Source organism: Argiope bruennichi, chromosome 3 (assembly GCF_947563725.1).
Source record: "Argiope bruennichi chromosome 3, qqArgBrue1.1, whole genome shotgun sequence".
Classification (NCBI taxonomy): domain Eukaryota; kingdom Metazoa; phylum Arthropoda; class Arachnida; order Araneae; family Araneidae; genus Argiope; species Argiope bruennichi.
The window spans coordinates 46852693-46865681 of NC_079153.1; the positions used below are offsets into that span (position 1 = coordinate 46852693).

General features: G+C 27.5%; 1 protein-coding gene across 1 annotated transcript in view; it reads right to left on the reverse strand.

Moving 5' to 3' along the window:
* LOC129963084 (potassium voltage-gated channel subfamily KQT member 1-like) overlaps positions 1 to 12989 on the reverse strand; it is a 161437-nt gene that overhangs the window by 116969 nt on the left and 31479 nt on the right. Inside the window, exon 2 of the mRNA XM_056077121.1 lies at positions 9979 to 10257. Coding sequence (XP_055933096.1) covers positions 9979 to 10256 — 278 coding nt within the window. The 5' untranslated portion in view covers position 10257. The remainder of the gene's footprint in view (positions 1 to 9978; positions 10258 to 12989) is intronic.

Consider the following 12989-nt stretch of genomic DNA (forward strand, 5'->3'; position numbering starts at 1 on the left):
AATTAGATTCTACATACCAAGTTTCCTTTATTTAGTTAGTCGTGCTTTTAAGCGTATCGTTTTTTACATATGAGGACTGACATAAGCGATTCTATACAAGGTTTAGAATATATCTATAATTGTAGTGAAAAAAATAATTCATCAATATCTGAGTAATCGTGGACATGCACGACAGATTTTCTTTTAACATAATTTGCAATTCTGGCCAATACCAAATTTCATTATTATAGCCTTACATATATTCAGCACATACAGATTGGCATACTTCCGAAAATGGATTTGTATTAGAACTCTGAAAAACATGGGGAACTAATAACAAATACTCCTATCTAAATAGCAAGAGAGATTTTTTTTTCAGAACTATAGTACTTTGTCATAACTGATTCTCTAAAAAAGTTTTAAAAAAAAAGTCAATCTCTCTATAATAGAGTATTTTAATAAAACAATTTCCATATAAAACAAGGGATACGAAAATCCACCAATAGCATGGCATTCTACAAACAGTTTTTCTTTCAAAAACACTAAATTCATACTACTGATGAAGCCTGAATTTTTCTATGATTTTCTTTTGATTATACTAAGCTCTTTCGCTACATTTAGCAGGGTTAGAATGGCACTATGGAATAACATGTATTATTAGAAGGTTAATACAAATTAATTAAAAATGAAATTTTAATAAATTTCATTCGCTTTTCATAAATTTCATTCGCTTTTCATAAATTTCATTCGCTTCATTCGCTTTTCTCGCATCACAATGCTCTAAAATCATGCGACTTTTGAGTGCTGAATTACTTCGTACATCAAGATATTTCAAGGATATTAATTTCTGAACTGAAGAAATTAATTTTTAATCATATTTATGTATTTTATATGTATAAACGAAGAATTGTCCATCCTGAAGCATTTTACTTTGATTTAAAAATTTTGAGCGATTCAAGCACTTAAAAGCTAACCATGAAATTCACTGGTAAAGAAAAACACTAATGGCAAAGTCAAAATTTTAGATTTCGAACTTTTTTTTGATATTCTCTTTCATGTAATTTCACTATTTATTTGAACTTGCATCTGTTTCTTTTACAAACAAATCATATTTAGAAATAAAAACTTTCAAAATATAAGAAAAAAATTTTCAGATGTTGCAATGACGATTTAATGTATGCAAATATGAATTACTTGACTTCCTTGTAAATTTAATTACAGTTCTCTCAATATGTAGAAAAAATGTACGTCATAGAGAATAAATTTCGCAATAAGTTTTTAAAATTTGCATCTCAAATCATATCTTATTTCCACGAAGTATAATTTCGAAATTTGATGAAGTCATACATATTATACACTGTCTTTAAAGAATGATAAAATATTCATTTGAACATTATGAATGACGACTTGTAGGTAAATTAATAAAATGATTTAACGCTAGAACTACTGATATTAAATGTATACCTAGTTTTATCACCCCTGTTTACGGACTTTTGAGCATCAAGGCTTTCATAATAACTTTTGAATTAGTTTTAATACAAGACTATAATTTAACAAAAACATTTAATATAATAATTCATTAATTATTAAATAAAAACCCAAAGAAAAACGATTTGTTTTTACATTCATAGGATATTCATTCAGAGCTTTTAGTTCTAAACTGAATCATAATCGGAATAAAATAGATCCCATTATAATGCCTCCTGAACACTTTGGACCAATCAATATAATTTCATATGAAAAATGTAATTTAAATTTTTCCAGGAAATGTCTGAAAGCGATGTATAAATGACTGTAAATAAGTATTGATGTTCATCATTGCATAGACAACCCATAAAATTTTATAAACTCTGAAATTGCATAAGTTGATATTTTGACGAGTCTTAGTTTAAAAAGGTATAGGTCATACTTATTATGGAAGTTAAAATGGCCGTATGGAAATTGAATATGAATATGAAATTGTTCTTATATTTCATTAAAAGTCGTCATAAAGTTCTAGAATAATACATAAATTATATCAAAATTTGTAAACATGAAATTTGAAAACCATCAAAATGGCGGTCTTGGTTAGATATCAAGTTAAAGTTAAAATATCTAGGATTTTCATTCAATAGGAAAGACAGCAACAACGATTTTCTGTATACTGAAATTTTTTAATTACTACTAATTGTCACGAATCTTCATTAAAAACTTATAATTTTGAATAAAATCCACAGAAAAACTTTAGAATTTCAGATTACTATAGAGTACAAATTACTAACATCTTACTAAGATGTGAAAGTAAAAATTCGTAGTTTAATATTTTGATTTTAAAACAAAATTGAATCAATTAATTTTTTTAAAAATCAAATAATACCACTGATAATTTTATATTGGAATATTAAAATCTAATTAAATAGTAACATTTTCAAGGATTTAAGTAACAAGATATTGGTTACATACGGTTTAATGGCTTCAGATACGGAAAGCTCCCCTGCAGGATTCGGACTCACCAAATCTTCAGTGGAAGGATAGTAAGTGTATTTCGGTTCCATTGAGAAAGACATTACAAAAACTAATGTTCAAGTCCGAGATCTACTGATGCTTCTGCTCATTGGAATAATTCCAACAACAAATGGATGTTGATTTGTTAAATACAACATAAAGAATTCCGTTAGAGAAAAGATAATCAGTAGTATCCCATTACCGTACTACATTGTTATCGATTGAATTACTACCCGGCTGTCAACATCAGAATATATGAGTAGGTGGTTAAAGTCAGCAATGAAACAATTACAAATCATTAAATTGCTCAAGTCACGAATCATTGAATGATAAAAAGGGACATTTACTATTGAATGAACTTCAAGGACCATGCATTAATGAATGGGAAATGTTTTATTTCTTCCATTTTAATTGCGAGATCCGTCGTATTTTAGGCAAGTAATTGTTTAAAGTATCAAAAACTTACGGAGAAATATTTTATAGTTGTGTGAAGAATTTCAGTTATTGCTCTTTGAAAACCAATACCTCCAATGAAAACCTAAGATTCACTAATCAATTGGATGCATTTGAAATAGAGGAAAACCTTTCCTTTCCAGTCATCTAAGCATTAACATTGCTCATTGTTTGGTGTTTTTTGTCTAGAAACATTTAAATTCGTAATTCAATTATATCCAAAACTTTATAATTTTTATTATTTAAAATTAAAAATTTAGTATTATTTGAACACAGTTCTTTTCAAATTTCGAAAATAAAATGATGCTAATTGTCATATGAACATTTTCTTCATCTTATTTATAGCTTGCATTAAAAATTAGCAAGATCAGATAATTGAAAATTAGTTTGGAAAATTTGTCAGTTTAAGAAATTTTTCTTATAGTTTAAATTTCTATTATTAAAAAAAAGAATTATCAAAATTATTTCATATTTAAGCTAAATATTATTCATTTTAAAACTGTTTTAAACTCAAAAGCCACCTTAATTTATAGAAATTTTTACAAGAATTATTTTCGAATTCTTAGAGAAAAACTCGTAGTGAATAATAAATTAAAAAATGTTTACAAACTATCTTTAACTAGATATGTAAAGTGTCTAAATTTTATCTTGGTTTCTAAAATAGGGCGAACTTATTGAAAAAAAGGAGACGGATTTGATTTACATAATGCCCAATTAAATGCTTGGAATTTCAAAGATAATATCTTTTACATGAAATTAAATAAACTCTAATAAGAATTTTTTTTGTGATAACATTCATAAAATGAATTACCATCTCAAAATATTTTATGATATATTTATTGTTTGCAACAGTTTCGGCCAAATATTTCTGTAGAAAAACAAAGAAAATTACTTACATTTATATTGTGTAGATTATGCAAAGACATTCAGTAAAGGCATTGGAGAGTTTTTAAAAGTCACGTAAAAATACTGACTTTTGTAAGGGTTTGTTGTATGTCTTAACGTATCGAATTCTAATTCTCCTGCTTGAAAGATTTAGAATTTTCACTTAGTTTTCCCATTCTAAACAACCATCAGATAATTTAATAACTTAATTATACAAAGCAGATAGATGTAGGCTACCACTGTTTGTTATTAATGATTTACTGATAGAAAAAACGATATTATTCTGTACTTCCGGTTTTAAATGCGCATATTTTTATCCTGTTTACAATTATTTGATTCTGGCTCATTTTACTGCGAATAATAAAGCATTTTTAGAAGTTACATACGAAGTTTGAAAACAACTTCGAAAATCTGGATCTTAAAATTTTTCCACAAAAGTCTGGTATATTCCTAAACTGTTATTCTAAATATTTCTTTACAAAAAAAAATGTTTGAAAATGAATTGAAAATCCCATCTTCGTTAAATTGATAATGATCTTGTTTACCATGACCTGGAGGTTCAAATATTAACACCCTATACTTAAAAATCAGAAGAATGTTTCGCAAATTCAAAGGAAAATTGTGTTCATGACATTTACCATAAGTGCTTATTAACTTAAATATTTGCATGAGCATTCAATAAAAGGAAAACATAACAAAAAAATGTCCTTACAGATTTCATAAGTGCCTGCTTAAAGTATTCCCTATTTTACAACCTGAAGCTTAGCATACAAATTATGTCTTAAATAAAAAACAACAACGCCCAACTGCACTCAAGTCATGCAGCAGGGTGACCACTCATAAATTTTAGAAATAACTGATCCAGAAGAATTTATTGCCATATTTTTTCCCAAAATTATTGAATTATAAATAGTTCGGTGTGTAACAGATCAAATTTGCTTCAAGTTTTCATAGCAAACTAGAGTACATCCAGGAGGACTGAAAAATCTCCAACAGTCATAAGATTAAAAAAATGGTTTCTAATTTCCTAATTACCATTTTAATAATTAAAATACAACATTTTTCAATAATTAATGCAGTGTCCTGAAATCATTGTTTAGAGGCTCGCAATACTTTTCAATAGTTCGTAAAGCTTGAAGCAAGGTTTTTTTCCTTGAAATTTTATAACGAAATTCATATGTTGCTTTAGTGCTGTTCTGAAATACTCTTTGCGTTTGATGTATTTTATTCGCGATTCTGAATTTAGTATTTTATATGTAAATCGGTAATTCAGTAAAAGTAGCAATTACTTCGATAAAATCATTTCAAAACTCAACTTCCTCAATTGTTTTTATATGAATTGAAATGACTAAATATTTCAAATAAAATATCAAATTGGTACATCAAGGAAGTTCCCTTTGATATATTTAGGTGCTTTGCTCATAATGATGAATCCTTTTACATCAAAGTTTGATATTAAAAAACTCATTAGTAACACTTTTATAAAGGTAAACTATTTTGTCAAATTTAATATGAATTATCTTTAAACTTCTTATATAATTGAAATAGTAACCTTTCCAGATGACATGACATTTAATTAGAAAATATTCATAACTGTCAAAGAATTAATAGATTGAAAAAAATTAAATTAAAAATTTAAATAAATTAAATAAAAATTCCAAGCAAACGATTTTTTAAAAAAACATGGGCATCTGTTATAAAGGAAGGCTTGGAAACAGAAGGAGAAAAAACAGCAAAAATTATAGAAAACAAATGAAATTGAAAAATTTTATAGTCATAAAAATACAGTAAGAAAGTGATTTCCGATTTAAAGTTTTAAATATAATAAAAATGTATAAATTCATGATTTTACCAATTGTTTATTTAAATATTGCAATAGAAATATTTATAAAAATCCGCATACGAAGTAATAAAATAGATGAAATTTAAGCATCTACAATGAATCTGAGATTTTACGGCCAAAGACGAATCTCAGGAAAGCACTAAAATAGAGCCTTTTGTATTTTCATTTGTGAAACGTTTAAAATCTATGAAAGCAGCATTTAGTTTCAACGCATTATTTGCTATTGAAATGGACAAAAACAATAAAACAAGTCACTTAAAAATGATCGATGTCGTAAAGCTAGTTTGTAAAAACCGTTTTGTTTCCTGCCATGGGAATCAACTGATTTATTACCGGTTACCCGGTCTTTTTCTAAGATAAAAATTTTATTTTGATGGCATCTGCCCGTGCTATCCTTTTGATGAATCGCCATGTTTTTGAATGAATTTTATGTCTTATGTACTTCATTATCTGAACAAATATAAATGAATAAATCTTTCATTTTGACTTGAAATTGAATATTGGAACTTCATATTAGCCAGCGCGAGTGGTCTCTTCGAAATTTCACATACTCTAATAAATGTATTGGTGTATTATTAACGGTATGCTATTAGCGAAAAATAGTTACGACAGAGCTTTATAGTGTACTAAAGTAAAATTTTGAAACTATTTTTTTTTGCAAATGCAACTGTCACAAATTAAAAATTTTAGCAAAATAAATTAAAAAACATACATGGTCAACTGGCAGATGGAAATAATATTTACATTAGAATATCAAATCGCTTTTTATTGCTTACTTAAGTTTTTTTTTTTTAAAGTTAAATATCACTAGAAAAGCACGAGTCTGCTTTGAAGAATGTGGTGGATATTTTCAGATATTATAATTGAAAGGTAGTTTTATTGTTCGTTTCAGTATCTTGAGACTACCACTTTTCAGCGATTCCATCTCACCAAAGGGGGGGGGGTAGACCCGAAAGGATGAGCGCACTTCCGGAATTCTAAGTCATTCTTTGACCTTGATTTCTGTCCTATTAGATACTTTTTCGTTCAATTTTTTTGCACGTATATGTGAATATCGTATCACTTCAACGTATTATTTTATTTCAATTCATTAATTATTTTATTTCCTCGAGTATACGTTTATTGTCAAATGCAAACATGTCCTTTCATCTATCGTCTCACCTTATTTTGACGAATTAAAACCATCCTAACACATGCACAAAAACGTGGGTTTTAGAATCCACTGGCAAACAATAAATCAAGCCTTCAGAACAGAAACGCCTTGCTTTTAAATAGTAAATGAAGTCCAAACTGATATTTTATTTACTTTCATAATAACGACCGATTCACCCAAAATATCTAACATTACTGCTTTAAAAATAAAATTTAATAGAGATAATTCCTGGTTTCGTGATTCTCATTCAGTAGGTTTGTAACAGAAAGCATAAAATGCTATTTAATAAGATAAAATACTCATTCGAGTCGCAAAACGCGTCTGACCCATCTATGATATAGAGTTAAAAGGCATATTGATTAAAAACCAACCAATTGTTATTTTTGATATTTATAATATTTTACGAGCTATAAGGTTATGTTTTATAGAACCCGTGCCCATGTTTTGTTATTGAAATTTTCAAAGACTTGAGAACCTAATTAAACATTTGTATTTTCACAAGTATTTAACTGAAAATTAAACGTTTTTTTCTACCTCAATTATTTTTAGAATTTCAGAATTTTATTTATCTTAGCTATTTGGATAGAATAAATGGAATTAATCTACGAATAACGATGCAAAATAATAAAGATAACTAAGTGACGAATTTGGATTATACATAAAATGTATTTAAATTGTCCTCTTTAAGTTTATGTATTATCCTTAATTTAAGATTATACGCAAAAGTTAAAAATTATTAAAAACAGCTATTCAAAAGTGTGCATTTATTGTCTTAGTTCTCTATTTATTTTAATACATGTTTATCGAAAATTAGTTACAAAATACGAAATAATGAATTTCATATAGAAGCATTAAAACTTGTATTTTAATTTCAAATGAAATGAATCAATTCAGTTGCAACATACTTTTTTTCGCAATTGTTTCAGAGTCTGAATTAATATTTCGTATACTTTGATGTCAATGTTTAAATAAAGTATTATGTAAAGTTCACCGAAAGCTGCAGCTTTCTCCTTGAAATATGATTTTGAAGAGGCAGTTTTGTATATGTGTCTTGCTTGACATTTGCATTCTCAACATGTTTAACAAAAATGTATGCGTCGTGCTGTCTAGCAGCATCAACCGTACTGCACATCTATAAACACAGAAACATATGCTCACTAAGTAAATATCCTTATGCACGAAAGAATTCTTGATTGAAGCTTGACATATAAGGTACAGCATCTTATTTAAGTTTTTTTTTCTTGATACAAATCTAAAAATATACTTAGATTTGGTTAAATCAGTAGAGTAAGTTTCTGTTACTATATAGTTGTAGTTTCTTTTAGATTAGTAATCTAAACAAACTACAATAGAGCTAATAAAAATAACACCAGAGATAACACCACGAAACTTTATTATTTCAGCTTGAAAATAACATGGTTTATTGATCACTATGTTTTCTGCCTATGTGGATCTTTCATGGAACCAGGATTCGAATTAACAATTTTCCAATTATTAAATTGAAACTTGACTATTAGCATCATTGTAGTTGTTCATGGAATCGGCATGACTTTCAAAGAAGAAATTTTAAAATTTCATTTATTTTTTATTAAACGTTTTTTTATATATTCGTTAGGAACTCTTCAGGTATAAAATTTCTTTTCGTTATTAAAAACAAGTTAATCAATTTTTGAACTCAACGTTTTAAGATAAGGTCACATCAAGAGTAACTCGAAAAATAATTGAAGCAAATTTGTTTGAAGCTATGATTACTTAAATGTTTCCATAAATACCATATTTCGAATAAAAAAGTTGATTCACTGGTGTTTTATTGAAACAATGTTAACTAAGCAGAACTAACAATTTAGTGCATTCTAAGTGTGGCGAAAGGCGACGTATTAAATAAAGATTAAGTCCTGCTATGGGAAAACTCATGCCGGTTTATGTCACATCATGCTATATGAAAGCTGGAACTCTGTTTTGAAATAAGTTTGTAAAGCGTTTTGCTCTAAGTTACAGGAAAACCATTTGCGATAGTAATAATAATGCAGAAAATGAAATTAAAATTTTTCTATAGATTCAAACGGAATATTTGATTTAAAATTACTTAAAAATTTTTGCTTAGAAATCCAAATTTCAAAATATTCTGTTAAAGTTCAAAATCCCGGATTTTTATGTCGGAAATAACATATTATATAACTCTACATTTTCGATTATATCACATATTCTGCTATACGGCAATGGATAAAAGTTATACGGCATATGAATAAAAAAATGGGAAAATTATATACGTATTTTTATAAAAAAGTTATGCACTCCTTAGTAAAAATTCAGTATTTTAATGAAATTTTGTGGCAGTGATTTAGACGTTTGTGCCCTGTGACTTAGTGACTAATTAGTCATAAACAAGTCTCGACAGCTCATTTATGTGTGCGAAAAGGTATAACTGCGCTGAAATTTATCGGCAGTTACATAACGTATACGGTAAAAATGCATTGTCATGCCAAGCTGTCACGAAGTTGCGAAACATTTGTCAACACTGTTCGCAAGGAAAAATCAACTGCAAAAAAAAAAAAAAAAAAAACCCTGCTTACATAAATTCTTTCTTCCGTAAGCAATGCATTTGATTGATTTTCTCTGTATATGAATATAACAATAAAGACTACGAGATAATATAAAATAAAAATAATAACCATGCTTTTAACACATGGCTACAAGGGAAAATTGGAATGTTTTGAAAATAAAACGTATGATATTGTTTATTTGCAAAGTAATGGAAATGCCAGAAGCATTACATTATATGTGAAACACAAAGATGGAAGAAAGTCTGATTATATGCGAATTATTAAAATAAAATTTCATATGCACAATGTATGAAAAGCAAGTTCAATTAAAAGTCTTTTATTCTACCTAATTAAAGAATCTTTGCTGTCAACCATTTAGTGACTAACTGGGGCACATGAAATGTGAAGCCGCATTTGACTATGCTGAAGTAATAGCATTGTGCAATTAAAGAAAAGCATTAACTTCATTAATAAAATTAAGAATCAACTTTTTTGTTGATAACTCCATGCGTATGCTAAGTTGCATTAAGATAACAAACGACACTTAATTCTGAAAACAAATTCTTCAAGCTTAAATAAATTTGAGACAAAATTAGTCTTCCAAAAGCACTTCGAGCACACTTAAATGAAATTCTTACTTGTACTCTGGTGGAGGTTTAGCATTCGTTGAGGGTTCAGGGAATACACTATCTGATGAAGAATCATTTTTGGTTTCATCTTCAGCAAGAGGAATGATGGGTTTTCTTCGTCCCGTGTTCCGGCCCACAGAGCGAAAAGAGTAATACATCATGTCGATTCCACTTTCAGTGGATATCGAGGAGGTAGGCGATTTGAAGATTTCTCTTTCTTTTCGCATTGTAAGAGGGGTTTCGTAGCCTTCTCGGACATTTTCCTCAACGTCGAGAGTTTCTTTCATTCTATAAAGATAATGAAAATGTCATGATAGAATCTGAGATAGCAATTTTGTTTTATTTAATAATTTTTATTTGTATCAAATTTAATTAAATAATCAGCAAAAATTGGATTCCGCTAAACAATGGGAATTACCACCACTTGATCTATATCGAATCAATCGATTATATAAAATTTTTTTTTTAAGTCAATTCCTATTTTCGCAAGAATTGAACTCTCATTCTTCACTTCCACGTGAAAATCATGAAATCCTTGCATTTTACCGATTGAGCTACTGTCTGTTGATTTTAGTTTTCATACCAAACGGCTAAAATTCTATTTAAAGTATTAAAAATTAATTAAATTTAATAATTAATGAATTAATATTTGAAAATACTGTATTAACATCAAGTGTCAGTCACTTCAAGTTTAAAAAAATGTATTTGAACTCGAGTGGATGCATAAAAAGTATTTTATTAACGATTGAAAATTTGAGCAAGATATATAAATATATATAGAGAGAGTGTGAACTAATAATAGGAATTGGAAGGAAAAAGGGTCGTTTGTTTATACAAAATCAACCAATTTAAACTGTTATTCAACAGTTTACTTATAATGCAATAAATTTGGAAAACCAAAGTATTATAATTTTTTCCCATATATTTTGTGAATAATGAAATCCCAGAAGTCCAGAATGTTATTCTTTTGGTTCTTTAGTTTACTTTTATATAACTGAGCAAATTGAAATTTTTTAGATCTATGTGTTTTGTTTAATACTAAAGTGAAAGAGAAAAAAAGTGGTTTTTCACATTGACAGATTTAGAAAAAAAACACCTTACAATAAACATTTCACGCCAAATACTCATACTTATAATATGATACATACGTGCGAATCGAAAATTTTTTCTGATTGCGAATTCAGTCCAAAATTTAATAAATATTTACAGTTTTGTTGTAAAAATAACATTAACATTTAGTTAACTTGATTCTCCAACGGCTAAAAATGTTCACCCACAAATAATTCCAAAATAGTTTTTTTTCCTGACTTATAATGGTTTCACATGTAGGACATTTCATTAAAATTTTTAGATTGGATTTTTTAATTTTTTTCCCTTTCTATACCTTGTATATGAAAAATTAAAAATTATGTATTATGGAACCGTTTTTTGATTTCTTGACTTGGTACTTTATAATCATAGTAAACTATACGTAAAAAGTACTATGCATACTTAAAAGCATTACAAAACTGAATTTACAACATATATTTACCTTTCGATACGCATAATTAACTTAGTTAGCATAAAAATTTCATTAAATAGCTTTAATCTTCAGCAATAGCAATAAAATGTTAATAGTTCGGGAAATTTTAGATGTAAAATATGAGTTGTGGCATAATAGCTGATCTTTTTAAGATAAAAGTTCAATACAAATCGTTTTTGTGACTTCATACCATTAAGGAAGCTAAAAATGCATTGTTTAGCATCTGGAATTTTATTTGACAGAGTTTGAGCACATATTCTCTGCATTATAAGAGACATTTTTTTAAACGTCATTAAAAATTATCCCGAATGACAACATGTTAAAATTTAGAATTGAATGCAAATAATAAAATCAGTTAAAACAGTTTGAAGTATAAATTATTTAGAAATATTTACTAGTTAAGAATATGAATAAATCTACATTATTTTTTAAGGTAAACATTGAAATTTTCATGAAAAATACAGTTAATTTTTTTATATATCTTGAAAAAATTTCACTATTTTAAAAACCTTATCTCGATTAAATGAACTAATTGCAAATTTATTGAAACCTTGTTACTAAGTAAAAAATCCAGTAAAAGTAAAACAAATCTAATGCGAATTCAATGAAAATTGAGGAGTTTGTAGAAATTTCACTGGATAATGAAGGAAAAGTGATGAGCTTGTAGAAATTTCACTGGATAATGAAGGAAAAGTGATGAGCTTGTAGAAATTTCACTGGATAATGAAGGAAAAGTGATGAGCTTGTAGAAATTTCACTGGAAAATGAAGGAAAACTGATGAGCTTGTAGAAATTTCAATGGATAATGAAGGAAAACTGATGAGCGTGTAGAAATTTCATTCATTGGACAATGTTCAAATTGCTTGAAGAAGGTTAATAATGGTTGTCAATAACAAAGCCATCTTCAAACGTTCTGGATATGAATAAGCGATCCGCTTATTTCTTTAGTAATAATTATGGTGAAAGTCATTGATAATATTTGCAAAACATCCACAAGTCAACAAATTGAATTTTTTACAGGTATTATCAATGAATTACACCATAATTATAACTCAAAATTTGATAAATCAATTATTAAAATAAAAAAAATTACAATTTTTTTAACATGCATCTAAAAATTGGCCCTATTTCTTCCTTTAATTATATTTATTTGATCCTAAAGCCTTGAATATAAAAAAATTGTGTAATTTAAGGCTGAATATGGATGATTCAGATTTTCTACTATCAGGAAGTCTTAAAAAATTTTCTGAATTATATTATATAACTCACTAATTAAAAAAGTTATTTTTAACAAAAAATCTTTCGAAGTGAATTTCTTCAAAAAATAGCAAATTACATTTATTATAGTTCTGTACAGTCAAAAGCACCGAAACTTTGTCGATACATTGAAATTAAAATTTTAAAATAATCGATGGACCGAGTATGGTACGTTCGAGGTTTTAATAGAAATTCAATAACTTTACATAGTTTAAGATTTTTTTTTACCCTATACCTATGG